Source organism: Pleurodeles waltl, chromosome 10 (genome assembly GCF_031143425.1).
Source record: "Pleurodeles waltl isolate 20211129_DDA chromosome 10, aPleWal1.hap1.20221129, whole genome shotgun sequence".
Taxonomy (NCBI): Eukaryota; Metazoa; Chordata; class Amphibia; order Caudata; family Salamandridae; genus Pleurodeles; species Pleurodeles waltl.
This window is the reverse complement of record NC_090449.1, coordinates 816,483,353-816,498,881: the sequence shown is the minus strand read 5'-3', so window position 1 is coordinate 816,498,881 and position 15,529 is coordinate 816,483,353. Positions and strand designations below refer to the sequence as shown.

The following is a 15,529-nucleotide window of genomic DNA, read 5'->3' as shown; positions in this document are numbered from 1 at the left end:
ATATCTACAAAGCATGCTAAAATGTAATCAAGAAATCAAGAGCAGAAAAGAAATGAACTGGCACATGAAGATGGGGGCATGTAAATTGAAAATAAAGTATTTGCCACATCAAACTTAAAAAAAAAAGTCACATAATCTGAAAATTCAGTGTATGTATCTGGTATGCATATTTGTATGTATGCTTGTATATATGAATTGATATTTGCCAAGTCTGACAATACTTGTTGGCAGGCACAATCTGAACTTCTGTAAAAAAGCAAATGAAGGGGAATCTGGGCACTCTTTAATAGGTCTTTTTTTTATTTTTGTTGGATGATGCTCTCCTTGCAACACTTTTTTGGGTCTTGTATTAGCTTAGACCTTTTGATTTTACTGAAGTTATCTATCAAATATAGTTCTGACACAATCGAAAATCCTAATTATCTATGCAACAATGTGTGTCGGCGGCCTGTAATGGAAACATGTTCTGACAATGGTACTCATTTACTCTAATAAGCCTCTTTCGATCTCATATAATACTAAATTGGAAGGTTAATGCATAGGGAAAACAAGACTTAGCCATGGTAAAAAAAAATATATATAGTCTAGCAGGAGAACCATTATTACAATGCAAAACTGCTGTTTAAAACTTGTACTTTCCTGTTATGTCGCATTTTGGTGAGTAGGCATGGGCTCACTCTCTGCCAGATAATTCTCAATGTATAAATGGTCTAGTTCAATTTTGTTTTCATTTGGCCTTATTCCAAGTACTTCCAATCTTTGCTAAACAAAAGAGCAAATTAATAAATTCAACAAGTATAGGCAATGCTAATGGGTCGAGTATATGAATGCAGTTTCAAGTCAGACTGAAACATCCATGTATATTAACAACTGCCCTCCTCCCATCTGTGCTGCTACCAGTATTAAACGGTGTAACGGTATGCGTGTGCCCCTAAAAGTTCAAGCTCAGGCAGCTGGATACATTTTTTTTTTAAATCACAGCTGTTTTGAGAACAAGCACATTTTTGTGTGCAAGCACACAACTTCTACCCAATCAAAACATGCACTCCTGGCTCGCAAAATGTGGGTGGAGGCAAAGACGTTCTCCTGGTGATAGTCACATAATTGTCTGATGACAGCTGCGCTGTCAAGCCCATAAAAAGGGATTGCACACAAGTTGATTGCATGGCCGGGCAAGGACTAGGAATCATGGGCCAGATGTACTCAAATGCAATTATTTCCTAAATGCCCACATTGCATTTAGGAAATGCTTCGTACATCAGAATAGGAATCACAAATATGTAATCCCTATTTGCGATTTCCTATTCTGGGGATCGGAAATTGTGATTTCTGCAGGGTAAAAATCACAATTTGCTATTTTCTAAAGGCCTTTGTACATCAGGAAAGGCTGTTTTGCATTTCTCAACAGCCAAAAACATTGATTCATGCCGTTTATAAATACGAAAGTGCTTTGTACTTCTGGCTCCATATCTCTTGGTGTCCCAGTTTCCAACAAGACCAATACAGTACACATGGGATAGAGGTGGTTCTGACTGTGAGGTCCTGAGACGGCTCTTTCTGGGAAATGTCACTTTTAGGAGCTCTGCAGATTTTTAAAGCAGTGCATAATAAAAGTACTAGTCACTGAACTTCTTTTAGGGGTGGCAAAGGTTACTGCCGGGCCAAATTGCCCATCTTGTGGTGGGTCCTGTCAATGTTTATAGTGCTCACGTCTAGGCTTGGATGAAATTTTAATTATGCTGGAGTTATCAGTAATTTCGGTAATTTGCCATTACTCTTGTGACACAAAATTACTGAAAACACACACGATTATGCCCCTTTTAGTGATTTGGGACAAAAATACCTGCTGCAAAAGAACAGGAATAGGACACGGGTGGCTGGTGGCTTCTGTTGTATGTGTTCGGCTGCATTTATCAAAATATTCTAGCGCAAAATGCATTCTTTAGTTCATTTTGGATGTGAGGGTGCATTTGTGCTAAGAAATAGCACTAAATGCAAGGTTGCACTCCTTGTGTAATTCCAAGTAATCTTTTGTAATTTTGCGTTAATTTAACATAATTTCACTACAGCAAATTACGCAAGTTACACCTATGCTATTACTGGTCAGTATTTATTGCGGAAACTCCTCTTTACCAATGAGTCCAATGTCCTAGGATACTATTTATTTCAATTTCAATACAAGGCTTACACTTTTAGAGACTCTCTAAGTGCAGCGATCACCATCAGTCTAGGCTAAGAACAGGAAATGGAAGCGGGATTGTGACTAGGATACTTCACAGTACTTACACTTGATAAACTCAATTTCAGGGCTTAGCTATATATTTTAAGCAACTAGGAGCCTGATTTAGAAGTGGGTGTTATGCAGTCAGACCCCAAAGGTGCTCATGGCCACTCCCCAAATGAATGTATTCTGATGACTACTCGTGGGCAAAGGGTCTTTGTACATGCACAGTGGGGAGTTTATCACCCTAAACCGGATTCATATAACAAAGAATGGTTAAGGCATAAGTACCACAAATGTTACCAGAGTCGGGGATTGCACCCACCCTTTAAAGAGCTGTGCGATACACAGAACAAGCACTGGGCGAAGACCCATTTGCTGAGGGATGAACATTAGGCAATATTATAAGTTGGGTTATGAATAGAGCATTGCAATATTTAACTACTTCAATGCTCACTCTCTAATATTACTGCAGGTGAAGACACATAGTCCCGAATTTAAGAAAAGTTGAACAGCATCCAATGCAGCACCACTTTCCTTGCGCCTCTTAACGCCCCCCTACCGCCACCATGTTGTGTCGTACTTTGTATATGGTGCATAAACAAAGTAAGGGTAGGAGCAATAGCGTCAACATTTCTGACACTTTTGATGTACCGTGCAGGATTAACATCCACAATTTTGGTGCTAATTCTGTAGAGTACATAGGGGCTCATTGAAAACAATGGGATGCCCCCTTTCAATGCCTGCTCAGTGCAGGCATTAAAAATAGCCGCTAAAAATGGCATAGTGGAATCTTTTAGATTCCACTGTGCCATTTTTGCGGTTCCCCCTTACGGGGGAACGCCCCCTTTACATACATTATGCCTGGCGCAGGCACAATGTGGTGCAAGGGGCTACAAAGTGGCGGAATGCATGCATTGCGCCACTTTGTAAGTATAGCGTGGCAAATTTGGCCTCATTGGAGCACATTAGCATCATAAAAATGATGCTAATGTGGCACAAGGAGGCGCTAGGCCCGCCTAAATCTGGGCCATGGTATTTTCTGTGCATGATCGTTTTTGTTACTGAACATTTTCTTCTGAAATGTATTTTTTTAAATTGATGAAAAGTACCTTCTTTAATTCTTCCTGCATGCATCTGCCAGTGTCTTCAGAGGAAAAGCAGTCCTTTGTGTTTTCAAACACTGTTCTTGGTTCGGCTTCCTGCTCCTCGCCAGAGGAAGATTCCTTGTCACTCATTTTCGAGGCCAATTCAAATATCCTTGATTTCAGATTTTTCTCTATCAGGTCTGCATTGCCTTTTTGTTGTTGATCTCCACTGCTCACATCTGTCTCCGATAAATCATCGAAACCCTAAGATAAAAACAGATACATGAATGAAGCACGTCTGTGTTTTGCATTTATGATCATTATTAGGTCATTAAAAACATAAACGTCTTATCCTCCTCATTAAAATTGGGCTTTTCATTTAATGCAGACATGCCTCCATTTGGTAGATACTGATTCTCTCTAGTTGTAAGATTGTTGCGATATTACTGTAAAATTTCGAATTTCCTACCTCAGCATCAGAATACAGCGACAATACTGTGTGGTTTCCGTTTTCAGAGATGATTCAAGATTGGGAATGCTGAGGTGGCAATTCACACCCATCTTGGATTCCTTGAAGTGTAAGTTTCATTTGCGTCGGAAACTGATTCCACTATACATCAAATTAACGTCTTCGTCAGTATTACTTGCTCCCTAAAGTTTCATGTCCCAAACTTAACTGTTCCGGTAGGCCTCATGCTAGGTGTAGCTGCTCAGAGTGCCTGCTGAGCATACATTCTGTAGTGTGACTCTCAGCTGGGTACTGTTCTTACAGTTTCGTGTGGTGTGGTGGTGTACTGGCATTACTCTGTGCCGTCTCCCACAGGTCTACAGTACCAGGGTCGAGCTGAGTGAGGAAGGTGTTAACGCTCGTACCAGAGACTTGTGCGAAAGGCATCTTGACAGTCTGAAGCACGCCCTGGTGTCTGGAAGCTGGCTGCCAAATGAGACTGGTGGATGAGTCCTGGTTTTGTAGTTTGGCATCCCTATTTCTTCCTTACTCTGCTGTGTCGGCCATGTTGATAAAGAATGGTGTTTTTGGGCTGGCGTGGAAGTAAAGTTGATGCCTGCCTCTGTGCCATGAGGGAGGGGCTTCCTTTCCAATGGCCATTTTCTATGTTAATGAGTTTTTGATGATGGATCTGGATTACGAACAATGCTCCCATGTATGCTTTCTGTAGAATTGTCCTGTGTTGCCTACCCGAACCTTGATACCTTGGTTGATGCTAAGGTGGAATATGTGACTCCATTGTCCTCTGTGATGCTATTGTCATGATAAGCCTTTATGTTGGTGTTCCTGTCATTTCGGTTCTTCCCGATTTTCTCCTTTGTGTGCATTGTTTCAGCCTGTTCATGGGTGAGACTGGTAGATTTGGTTGGTGTGTGTGCACAAGGGTCTTTGTCACTGGTCTTTGGATCTTCCTGACCTGCTTGCAAAAACTTCACATTGCACCCACATAAGGGGTTCAGAATGAATCTTCCAGCCCTCTGAGTTAGGGGAGAGGTATTGTTAAAATAGGGACAGAGCAACGTTCTAGGGCGCTGACAATTTTCTCTGTTTTGAATTGGTACCAAACTCACTGATGCTGTATGGATTGGGGCCCCTGTTAAAGGACACTGTTCAGTTGCACTAGGTTCAGCAGTGGTGTGAGGGCTCATCAAGTGCAGATATAGGTATAAACAAAGGTCAGAGGGTGATACCTGGAGCATGCAGGAGAAACTACACAACAAACAGTCTCATCTGGCCAACTCACTGAACAGACAGGTGATCTTCAGTGTTGAGGCAGACTCGTATGTGTGGCATAGAATTCCTGTCTCCTTTGCAATTGCAGTTTCCTTTACAGTGTAATATAAACACCACAGAAGCAACCCATAGGCCAATTTGTACAGGGGTATAGCAGTTGTTAGACCTGACATCCTTGCCGTGGTTTCCCCAAAAAGTTTTGCCCTCTGACCTCTTGTTTTGCTAAACTTATTTTTGCTGGCTTTAGGATTCTGGGCACTTTACCACTGCTGACCAGTGCTAATGTGCATGTGCTCTTTCTTTAAAACATGATAACATTGGCTTAATCCACAATTGCCACATTTAAATTATGTATAAGTCCTTAGTAAAGTGCACTACCTGTGCCCAGGGCCTGTAAGCTAAATGCTACTAGTAGGCTTGCAGCACTGATAGCGCCATCCACTGCAGTAGCCCTTAAAACATTGCTCAGGGCTGGCATTTCAGAACCTGTGTGTGCAGTTCTAAGCTGCCATGTTGACTTGTCACGTTAACCCTCTTGCCAGGCCCAAACAATCCCTTTTAAATACATCTAAGTCACCCCTTAATTAGGCCCTGGACAGCCCCAAGGGCAGGGTGCAGTGTATTGGAAAAGTTCAACATATTCTTTTAAGTTTTACATGTCCAGGTAGCGAAAGCTCTTAAATTCTTTTCACTACTGCAAGGCCTGGCTCTCCCATAGAATAACATTCGGATTACCTTATTACATTTTATAAGTGTAATTTCCAATTGGGAAGAGATGAGACCCCCAAGTCTGGCATCTCTAGAATCCCAATTTAAAATTCCAACTTATGGTGAAGTTGGATTTTAAATTGTAGTTCTGAAATTGCCACTTTTAGAAAGTTGGCATTTTCTTACTTTAAATCATCGAGTGCTTTCTGCATGCATCTAAATACACATCTGGGTGGGTGACAGCAGGGTTCTTGTGCATTCCCTCCAGACAGCCACACACAAAGGGAGCTTAGGTGTGACTGAGTGGCCATCTGCATGTTGATGGGCCATCTTGGGCAAGATGGGAGGGAAGAGCGGATACTTACACCTGGCCTGTGTTCTGAGCTCACACAAAGGGCTGCATATCCCCAAGTGGTGTGTCTGGAGCCAGGGCAGGAAGAGCAGGGACTCTTCAAAGGACTTCTGACCCCACCAAAGAAGTACACTTTTGGACCTGAGGACATTCTACCAGGACAAAGGACTGCTGTTCTGCTGAAGGAACTGTCACTCTGCCGGACACTGCAGGACTTTGCAGGGCTCCTGCTCTGCTGGGCCTACCCTGCTGCCCTCCTTGCGTGGGAGTGAGAAGGAATTGACCTAAACCTCTACATCCCCAGAACCAAAGTGACTTCAGGGCTTGCTGGCATGCCTTGCATTCTGAAGTCCTAGAGACATCAAAGAGTTTACTCTATCCTGCAGCAGCACATGAACTTTGCTTGCTGTAAGTCTTGCCCTGCCAATTGGGGCTAATCCAGTCCTATTCCCTGGGAGGTGGTTATAAAGTGCTGCAACTGCAAAATCCACGCATCACTGCTGTTGTACAGGTCAGAACCGATGAATCTCCTCTCAACGCTGATGCATTCCCATTGCTGCAATCACCAGCTGTGGGGCTTGACGATGGTGCATCGCATTCATCAAAATGAGTTCATCAACACAATGCTGTTTGAGGACATGACATCGACAGCTGTGCAGTTGGACGACAATGCATTGTTTTCTGCACGGATCAGAACTGACATCATCTGCATCTGAAGGGACAACACATTGCCTCCTCTGCTCCTCGCATCGAGTCTTCAATGTCAGCACAACTATTCACACAAAGTACTTTTTCATCAGGACAAGGTTTGTCCCTGTATCCGACCAGCAGTCCATCGTGGTCAGCCTGACTTTTCAGATTTCAACCTGTCTAGCATGATCAGATAGCTCTCACTGGCGATTTATGCTTTTCAGCACTATATTTGCAGATATTCTTTAAAAGTGCATATCTCAAATTCTACTTATTGGAATATTGTCGTTTTGGTCTTATTTTGTGAAATAAATTAAGCTATATTTTCCTAACCTGGTGTGGATTATTTTTGTGTGGTGTTTTCACTGTTTAACTGTTTTAAGTGTTGCACAATTATTTTACACATTACCTACTAGCTTAAGCCTACCTGCTCTTTACCAAGCTATCAGAAGGTGAGCACAGGTTAATTTATGGTGTGTATCTGGCTTACCTTGGCTAGGATTGTGGTTCCGGCTTGGACAGGGTGCATATCTCTGTCAACCAGAAACCTAATTCTCAACAGTAGTTTAAAAAATATATATATATTTCCCCTTTGCCCCAAAAGGCACTCATCTACCTTACAATATTTTAACCAAAACTATATGGGACCCAGGGTAGTTATAGTTAGGACCACTTTACATAGCAAAAGCATTTTTTGTCTGCTTATAACTTTGGTGCTGTTTGAAGAATCTTTAGGAAACTTTCCAAAAATGAGTCTCATCCACCTCAGCTCCTTCTTGGAAAGTTCTGGGTTCATCTGTCAAGTGAGGCCTGAGAAAAACAAGGGGGCCCTCCCAAAATATGTTTTACCCAGTCATGTTGGTTTTTGCTTTCTTGCTATATCTGGCCATGGCCTCTTTGCTCATAATTTTTTATTAAGCTCTTTGTTGTTTCTGTCCTGAACAGGGTCGTGTTTCTGCAGCAGGAAGATGATGCTTCATTGGCCATTGTGAACCATCAAGTGGACACAAAATGATACAACATGGTGAGGGTTACACTCTGTGTGGAGCTGTGACCGGCGGTCCTCTAATTTCCTATCTGTAGTGTAAAACCCTTTCTGGCAGCATTACTGAGTATTGAGCATTACTGAGTATTTTTCCCTATTCTTAGCCCTTCGGTTTCTCAATGGTATTCACAGAGTTTTGCAGTGATTTAGTGCAGGCCTGGTAGTGACACTGTTGCTGATGTTCTGAGTTGGATTTCTATTAAGTATGCTTGGAGGACGGGTGTTCCTGTGTGTCTCTCACATGAAGGCTTGTTATTGCCTTCCACTTTTCGCCCCAGGGCAAATCTGGCCCTGGATTGCTTGTGTTCTAATTCAGGGAGGAACTGGGCTGGCAGTTCGGGTTGGACTGTTCCCAATTGAGCAGTGTTAAGACTGATTTGTCTATAGTTGAGTCAAACCTGAGGTGGCATGATGTTCAAATTAACAATGGGACATGATGTGGTCCGAGTGATTACCAATCACTGAGATTAATTCAAGAATTCCATCCATCACTTTTTGTTTACTTTAACAATTCCCCCATTCCCAGGTATTACAGGTTTGTGTCTCCTCTACTGTTGTGGCTGAGTGCTGTGTTGGTTGTTCCTGGTGGGCTGGTTCACAGAACGTCTGCTTCAGTGTGGCTCCTGCCTACGTTTTTGTCACCTCTCTGGGCTGTGGAGGTGCGCAGGTTTTGCAGACTTCTTAGCAGCTATCTTCTCAGATTGCACATAGCCCACTGTGTTTCCTTCCTTGACTGTATGCTGCTTCAGAGGTTATTTCTTGAGCGTGGTTGCTGACTAGGCTTCTCCTGTGGTTTGACTTTTCCTCAGGACGTTTTATCTGCCATGCTGTTCATTCTGTGGCAGACTATCTGGGATTGCCATTGTTTGGTTGGCCTTAGTACTGCTCCTTTTGAGCCCCAAGAGGTAGTTTCTATTAAGTATTTGTCCCCTAGGACGTCTCTGTGGGGGGTTTGACTTTGGCAAGGAGGTTGGCTATTTGTGGCATCTTTTGTGCTGGACCCTTTCACAGACTTTACAGCCCATGTAGCTCTTCTGTTGGGGCCTAAGACTCTTCTTAGGGTGGAATTGAAGTTACTTCAGGTCTCTGCGACTATGCTTTCTTCATAACACTGTCCATGGTAAGGTGCTTAACTTGCTTCAATTAAGTATGTAGGGCAGTCATCATTTAACTTGCCTATACCATGTATTCAAAGTGGTGTAGTGACCTTTTTGTATTGATTGGTGTTTTGTAGTCCAAGTGTGGGGCCACTGTCTTGGACTCTATCTTGATTGATGACATCACCTTTATTCTTGGTCTATTGTGTTCCTGCCTTGCCAGCTCTGCTTCTGGGTCAGGCCATGAGGTTTCATCTTGGGAGGACATCTAGTAAGTTTTCCATTGGACAACTCTGAATTGATTCTACCTTGCATATTCTTTCATGTCCTTTCATACGGTGTCAGTTCTGCCACAGTGAATGTGTGGGAGCTGCTCACCTTATGAAACTGTTGTGTCCAGTTGGGTAGGAAATTAGAGGACCACGAGTAACAGCACCACCCAGAATGTAGCCCTCACCATGTTGTAGCATTTCATAATTAAGGATAGAGATAGCAAAGTAAGCCTAGTTACTTACCAGTAGTCTCATTACTCTCATTCTTCCTCATTCACGGTTCGTCTCGCTGCTTGGTCTACAACAATGGCAGTATACTAGGGTGTTTACAACCAGTAGATATTCTGGGAAGTGCTCCCTTTTATGAGGCCTGCCAGGAAGTGTGTGTTTTATTAACAAAAATAGCTTAAAGTTGTTCTACAGAACCGACTGTCTAGGAAAAAGTACCTACTTACAATAAAGGTCATTGATGAGGAAGGGAGACTTGGAGTAACAATATTGCTGGTAAGTAATTGAGGCATTCCATTATAAAGTAACAAACAGCATCTGAGAATCATAAAGATATTTTAGCATTAGAAGGAGAAAAGTTAATCATAATGCCCTATCGTTCACATATTATACCATGGACCCAAGAGCATTGCTTAATCTATTATACTATGCTAACCCCTTTAACTGTAGATGTAAGTAAATATTTTATGGACCCTCATTGGTGGGTCAGTTACAAATATATTAGAATTCTACATTTAACCATTGCAATATATATATATATATTTAAAAAAAAAAAATATATGCTAGGGTTCACTGAAGGAAAAACTATTTAGGTCTGGTGCTAGCCAAGGCCTTCTGATTTTACTAAAATAATATGTACACTACTTATTTAAAGCGACTTTGAGCTAGCTTTCTTCATTCTATGGTCTGTTGTGTCATTCAAATATTGCTTCCTCCCACTGCAGCGTACTGCACATACAGCTTGGGACAGTGGGCCAGCCTACTTAAGCCACTGGCTAACTGTACTTGAAGTGATTACATTTTGCTCTTTCACAATGAGCACATCCACACACACAAGAAAGTTCCCTTCGGCTCCAGGGTTTAAAAAAAGCTTTATTATTACTTTAGTATTGCCGTTGTGATATAAAGATGCTTTCTACCAGCTCTTCGTGTGAGCAGAGGGCACATGTCATCTTTATCTGACCCCGTTTCCAGTTGTGTTCCAGGAGTTGGTTTCACCATTGGTTCTTAATAAATGTTGCCCAGGGAGAAAACCATACTTAATCATATTTAACTTGCAGTACAATTGTAACTAATTGTAAACGTAGGTGGGGTGTAATTTGGGTTTTAGTATCAATTTCCTTTATACTGTGAACCCTCTTTCCTTCCTTCTTACATTGTCTCCTTCTCTGTTTACTGTTTTCTTTGTTCCCTTTTTCTTGTCTTCTTTCTTTTTGCCTTCTTTCCTTACTTCTTTCTTTCCTTTTTCTTTTGCCTTCTTTATTGTTATGTTCTTTTTTTTCTTGTTTTTCTTCATTTTTTGCCTTTCTTTTTTATTATATATCTTTTTTTCCTTTTTTGCCTTCTCAGTCAATCAATCAATCAATCAATCAGTGATTGTACTACTCACCTGTTAGGGTCTCAAGGAGGGGGAGGGAAGTGTAGCGCTCACCAGTGGTTCTTAAAAAAGTCATGTCTTCAGTTCATTCCTGAAGCTGAGGAGGGAGGTGGTTTGTCTGATGTGGTGAGGAAGGGCGTTCCAGGCGGTGGCTGTGCGGTAGGAAAATGAGCGTCCTCTTGTTCTGGTTTTCCTGATGTGGGGTACTTCTGTGAGAGAGAGCTGGGCTGAGTCTAGGGTCCTGTGGGGTACGTGGAGGTTGAGTCTCTGGTTCAGGTAGGCTGGTCCGGTGTTGTGGAGGGCTTTGTGTGCGTGGGTGAGGATCTTGAAGGTGATTCTTTTCTCTGTGGGAAGCCAGTGCACTGTACGCAGTGTTGAGAGATGTGGCGGTGTCGAGGACCAGACTGGCGGCGGCGTTCTGGATGTTTTGTAGTTTGCGTATGAGTTTCTTGTTGATTCCGGCGTAGGGTGCATTGCCATAGTCCAGTCTGCTGGTGATGAGGGTGTGTGTGACGGTCTTTCTATGTTCGAGGGGGATCCATTTGAAGGACTTGCATAGGAGGCGGGGGTTGTGGAAGCAGTGGGAGCTGACTGAGTTGATTTGATGGTTCATGCTGAGATTGGAGTCCAGGATGATCCCAAGGTTGAGGGCTTGGCTGGTGGGGGTGGGCGTGTTTCCGAGGGTGCATGGCCACCAGGAGTCATTCCACGCGTTGGGTTGAGGGCCCATGATGAGTACTTCTGTCTTGTTTGTGTTGAGTTGAAGGCAGCTGTTTCTCATCCAGTTAGCGACTGCTTCCATGCCTTTGTGGAAGTTGTGTCTGGCCTTGCAGGGTCAGTTGGAGAGGGAGAGGATGAGTTGGGTGTCGTCGGCGTAGGAGATGATGTTGATTCCGTAGCTTCTAATGATGGTGGTTAGTGGGGCCATGTAGACGTTAAACAGCGTGGGGCTGAGGGAGGATCCCTGGGGAATTTTACAGGTGATGGGGTCTGCGAGGAAGGGGGCGAGTCTCATTCATTGAGTTCTGCCAGAGAGGAAGGATTGGATCCAGTCAAGGGCCTTGTCTCTAATGCCGGCTTCGTGAAGTCTTCATATCAGGGTGTGATGGGAGACTGTGTCGAAGGCCGCCGAGAGGTCTAGCAAGATGAGTGCTGCCATCTCTCTCTTGTCCAGCAGGGAGCGGATGTCATCTGTTGCGGCCAGGAGGGCAGTTTCGGTGAAATGGTTTTTCCTGAATCTGGATTGGAAGATGTCGAGGATGTTGTGGTCTTCTAAAAACATGGCGAGTTGGATGTTGACTGCTTTTTAAATGATTTTGGACGAAAAGGGAGTAGGGAAATGGGCATAAAGTTTTTGAGGTCGGTGGAGTCTGCTGAGGGTTTTTTTTTTTTTTAGGAGGGGGTTGATCTCGGCGTGTTTCCGGCCATCTGGGATGGTGGCAGCAGCTAGTGAATGGTTGATGGTGAGGCGGAGCTTGGGGGCGATTGTGTCTGCAGCTCTGTTGAAAATGTGTTTAGGGCATGGGTCAGTGGGGGCCCCGGAGTGTATGGACCTCATTGTTCTCAGAGTATCGTCGGTGGTGATGGGGGTCCAGTTGGTGATTGTTGGTTTGTTGGTGTCTGGTTTTGATAGAGGGGGATCTGCACGTAGGTTGTCCTTGCTGAAACTGTCGTAGATGGTCTTGATTTTTTGGTGGAAGTAGGTGTTGAATCTGTCACAGAGGCCTTGTGAGGGTGGGATGTTCGTTGTTTCACTGTTCGGTTGGGCGGACTCCTTGATGATGCTGAAGAGTTCCTTGCTGTTGTGTGCGTGTGAGGGGATTCTGTCTTTTATAGCTTTCTTTCTTGAGTTTCTGATGACTTGGTAGTGTGCGGTGGCGGCGGCTCTGAAGTTGCTACAGGCTTCTGTGGTTTTGGTGTTTCTCCAGATTTTTCTCGGAGATCGGGGGCGAACCAGCTGGTTTTATTTGTGTGGGTGCTGTGGTTCTTTTTGAGGGGGGCTATGGTGTTGGCGCAGTCGGCGATCCATTTGTGGAAGGTGCGTGCTGCGCTGTTTGGGTCATTGTTGCGTGCGATGGTGGGGGCGCGATGAGGCGTTGAGTTGATCGTTGGTGATTCTTTTCCAGTTTCTATGTGATGGTTGGTGTTGGGGTCTGATGACGGTGTGTGTGTGGAAGGTGAAATGGATGCATCGGTGGTCTGTTCATTGGAGTTCTGAGGTGTGACCAAAGGTAGTGGAGGTTCCTGTAGTGAAGATGGGATCAAGGGTGTGTCCTGCTGAGTGTGTTGGCTCCGTCCCTATCTGTCGAAGCCCTATGTTCTGGAGATTTTCTAGGAGGGATGCAGTGTTGGGATCTTGTAGGTTGTCGAGGTGGAAGTTGAGGTCTCCCAGCAGGGTGTAGTTGGTGGCTGTGATGGCTTGTGCGGAGATATAATCTGTGATGGAGTCGGCAAAGGGAGCCCCTGATGGTGGATGTCGGGCTGGTGTGTAGTTTGAAGTGGAGGTGTTCCAGCTGGTGGATTCTTCAGAGTGTGTGTTCAGGCAGAGGTTGGACCTGTGGATGATGGCGATCCCCGCCCCCCAAGGCATCTGGGGCGGTCTTTCCGGATGATCTTGTATCCCTGCGGGATGGCGATGTCTGGGTCTGAGGTGTTGTTGGTCCAGGTCTCGGTGAGGAATGCAACGTCTGGGGTGGTCCTGTGAAGGAGGTCTCAGATTTCGTTAGCTCGTTTATGGAGGGAGCAGATGTTGAGGAGAATGCACTTCAGAGATTTCGGGGTCGGAGTGTTGTTTTGGGTGGGTTGTGCTGGGTCCAAGTCTTGGTGATGGTGGAGGTTTGGCTGCAGCTGAGGCAGCTGAAGGGTCTGCGGGTATTAGCAGGTGATGCTTGCTTGCAGTTGTTGTTGTGTCCTGGGTTGAGTGTGATGAGTGCTGCTGTGGACGAGTAGAGGCGGCGGGTGGCAGGACCATGGGTCCTGGCACTGGTCTCGGACATGTGCAGACGGGCTTGCCCTAGGTGCGCCTTTGGTGGAGAGGACAGCTGGGAGGTGGGAGCGGGAGCGGAAAACGGTGCAAAAAAGGGGGGTGGGGTTGCGGTGGCAGCAGCGGAGGGGAGAGTGAGTGAGAGGAGGGGACAGGGCCACGGGGCAGCAGCGGCGGGGAGAGTGTGAGAGAGGAGAGAGAGAAGCGAGTAATGAGAGAAACGAAGATAAGAGGAAAGCAGAAAGAGAAAGGCGGAGGAGGGCCTCAAACTTCTGACTGAGGTCAGAGTTCGAGTCAGATGGGCTTCACTCTGCAGATGGAGCTATGCGGTGGCATAGCAGTTCACTGACTAGTTCAGTGAGGTTGCTCTTCCTCCTGTGCAGTGGCCGCCATTAAGTAGGGAGGGGGAGGAGATCACAGCTGGAACTTGGGAGCGGAAAACAGCATGAAAAAGGGAGGTGGGGCCGTGGGGCCGGCAGTGGCGGGGAGAGTGCGAGAGAGGAGAGAGAGAGAGATAAGTGAGTGACGAGAGAAACAAGGAAAAGATAGAAGAACACAGAAAGCAAAAGGCACAAAAACAGTACACAAAGTAAAAACTAGGAAAAAAGAGAAAAAAGGCAGAGGGCAGCCCAGCAGAAGAGCAGAGCTCTCCCACTAGACACCAGTGATGAGGTGCAGGCAGAAGCCTGCAGGTGGAGGAGTGCCTTGAGCTTCTGACCGAGGTCAGAGTTTGAGTCAGACGGGCTTCACTTGCAGGTGGAGCTACGCAGTGGCAGAGCAGTTCACTGACTAGGTCATTGAGGTTGCTTTTCCTCCGGTGCAGCCAGTGACATTAAGTAGGGAGGGGGAGGAGAGCTGGGAGCAGTAAACGGTGTGAAAAAGGGGGGGACGCGGCGGCAGCAGCGTCGGGAAGCATGAGAGATAGGTGGGGCGGGGCCACTGGGGCAGCAGTAGCAGGGAGAGTGTGAGAGAGCGAGAGAGAGAGAGAGAGAGAAGCGAGTGACGAGAGAAACGAGGAAAAGATAGAGGAAAGCAGAAAGCCGAAGGCACAAAAACAGTACACAAAGGAAAAACGAGAAAAAAGAGAAAAAGGCAGAGGGCAGTCAAGCAGAAGAGCAGAGCTCTCCCACTAGACACCAGAGATGAGGAGCAGGCAGAAGCCTACGGGTGGAGGAGGGCCTCAAACTTCTGACTGAGGTCAGAGTTCGAGTTAGACGTGCTTCACTTGCAGGTGGAGCTATGCAGTGGCAGAGCAGTTCACTGACTGGCCAGTGAGGTTCTTTTCCTTCTTTTGTTCCTTCTTTCTTTTCTTACCTTCTGTCTGCCCTTCTCTTTCTTGCCTTCTTTCTTTTTTACTTTCCTTCTTCCTTTCTTTTTGCTTCTATTTCTTCTTGACCTCATGCCTTTCTTTTCCTATTTTCTTTCCCTTTTCTTCCTTCATTCTATTTCTTGTCTTTTTTCTGTCTTTTGTTTACCTTGTTTCATTTCTTCTTTCTTTTTTGCCTTCTTTCTATTTCTTTCCTTCTTCTTTGTTTTTGCCTTTTTCTTTCCTTTGCTGCCATCTTTTTTCTTTCTTTTTCCCCCTTTCTTTCTTTGTTTCTTTTTTGCCTTCTGTCCTTCTTTTATGCATTAATTCTTTCTTTCATTCCTTTTATTTTTGCTTTTGTTATTCTTTCCTTGTTTCTTTCTGCCTTCTTTCTTTTTTCCTTCTTTCTCTTTCCTGCCT

General features: G+C 44.8%; 1 protein-coding gene across 2 annotated transcripts in view; it reads right to left on the bottom strand.

The window, feature by feature from the left end:
* The window catches only part of MYRIP (myosin VIIA and Rab interacting protein), a 1,334,264-nt gene that overhangs the window by 208,355 nt on the left and 1,110,380 nt on the right, over window positions 1–15,529 (bottom strand). For both annotated transcript variants that reach the window (XM_069211480.1, XM_069211479.1), the window contains exon 11: window positions 3,334–3,573. In XM_069211480.1, the coding sequence (XP_069067581.1) occupies window positions 3,334–3,573 (240 nt within the window). The remainder of the gene's footprint in view (window positions 1–3,333; window positions 3,574–15,529) is intronic.